Raw genomic sequence first — 1,981 nt, forward strand, 5'->3', positions numbered from 1 at the left:
TAACCTGTAGAAATAAAGGTTGAATGAATGAACGTATATACAGACCCTTTCCAAAAACTTAGAATATCATGGAAAAGTTGTTTAACTTCCATAATTCCATTCAAAAAGTTAATCTTTAATAGATGATATATTCAGGGCCCACAATTTAAACAATTTCAAGTATTTTTTTATTTTTTGTATAATTTGATTTATTTTTTTATTTTTACATAATTTGGTCTTCCAGCTCATGAAACCCATAAAAACAGGATTTTCTAAAATCATAATACTGTGGAGACATCAGTCCACACTTCTCAGTTTTTGAAAAAAAAAAAAATTAGGATCAGAACAAATCAATTAAAATATGTTTCTTTCAAATCAATATATCAATCTTCAATAGTTGTTTGTGAATCTCTTTGTCTTAATCTCTGCCTCGATGTGACATTGAGACAATCAGCCTGTGGCACTGACTGGGAGTTATGGAATTGAGACAATCAGTCTGTGGCACTGACTGGGAGTTATGGAATTGAGACAATCAGCCTGTGGCATTGACTGGGAGTTATGGAATTGAGACAATCAGCCTGTGGCACTGACTGGGAGTTATGGAAGCCCAGATTTCCTTGATGCTGTCAGATCTTCTTTGTTGTTGCTCTGGTGCTCCTCATGTTCCTCTTTAGAAGACCCCATAGATTCTCAATGGTGTTTAGGTCCGACCAGTTGGCTGGCCAGTCAAGCTGTGGCATCAAACCAGGTTCTGGTGCTTCTGGCAGCATGAGCAGGGACCAGGTCCTGCTGGAAGATGAACTCTGCATCTCCATACAGATCCTCAGCAGAAGGAATCATGAAGTCCTCTAAAACATTCTGGTAGACTGTTGCTGTGACCTTGGATTGAAGAAAGCAGAGTTTACCAACACCTGCACCGGACACTGCACCCAGATCATGACTGACTGTGGATATTTTATACTGGACCTCAACCAGTATGGGTTCTGTTCCTCACCCTTCTTCATCCAAACCCTTGGACCTTGATTTCTGAATGAAAGGCACACTTTACTTTCATCGGAAAAGAGGACCGAGGAACCTGACAGCTGTAGTCCATCTCCTGGATGAGTCTGTGTGTGGTGGTTTTTGAAGCTGTGACTCCGTCTCATTCCACTCTTTCTGGATCTCTGACAGATTCTGGATCTCTGACAGATTCTGGATCTTCTCTGTTTGATAATCCACTGAAGCCCACGGTCATCTCTGTTGCTGGTGCACCTTCTCCTGCCACATGTTGTCCTTCCACTATATTTCCATTGATGTGCTTGGACACAGCGCTCTATGAACAGCCAGCCTCCTTAGCTATGAACTGTTGTGTCTTACCCATCCTATGGAGGGCATCAATGATGGTCTTCTGGACAGATGTTCTGTCTGCAGTCTTCACCATATTGAACTGAACTGAGACAATTTAATGACACCTGGGGAAACCTGTGCAGGTGCTTTGAGTTTAGCAGATGATCAGTGTCACACTCAGTTTAAAACATTCATGTCCTGCAACATCTGGGCTGATGTCTCCACAGTATTATCATTTTTTGAAATCCTGTTTTTGTGGGTTTCATGAGCTGGAAGCCCAAATTATGCAAAAAATAAATAAATAGTTGAAATAGTTTAAATTGTGGGCCCTGAATCTATCATGTATTAAAGATTAACTTTTTGAATGGAATTATGGAAGTTAAACAACTTTTCCGTGATATTCTAAGTTTTTGGAAAGGGTCTGTATATAAAGGTGTTTTAAAGCTTCCCACACTCTTACAATATTCTAAACAATGTTTATAAACTCTAAAAGAGACAGAATGTCATGATTTCAGCTCTCAGCCTCCTGCAAGCACTCTTGGTCACGCCCACTTCTCCGCTCTGTGCTGATCAGCTGCTCATGCGCGCAGAACAGCTGATCAGCTGCAGCAGGAAGTTTATCCTGCAGTAAGGACAGCACAAATGTGCAGCAGGTGCTAAATAATTTTAAATTATT

The 1,981-nt window shown here is 40.5% G+C and overlaps 1 protein-coding gene across 1 annotated transcript in view; it reads right to left on the reverse strand.

Annotated features, from left to right (window-relative positions):
• xylb (xylulokinase homolog (H. influenzae)) overlaps positions 1-1,245 on the reverse strand; it is a 6,769-nt gene extending 5,524 nt beyond the window's left edge. The window contains exon 1 of the mRNA XM_037694026.1: positions 1,231-1,245. Within this exon, the coding sequence (XP_037549954.1) occupies positions 1,231-1,245 (15 nt within the window). The remainder of the gene's footprint in view (positions 1-1,230) is intronic.
• Between the last annotated feature and the right edge of the window lie 736 nt (positions 1,246-1,981).

Source organism: Nematolebias whitei, chromosome 20 (assembly GCF_014905685.2).
Source record: "Nematolebias whitei isolate Nwh7 chromosome 20, NemWhi1, whole genome shotgun sequence".
NCBI lineage: Eukaryota > Metazoa > Chordata > Actinopteri > Cyprinodontiformes > Rivulidae > Nematolebias > Nematolebias whitei.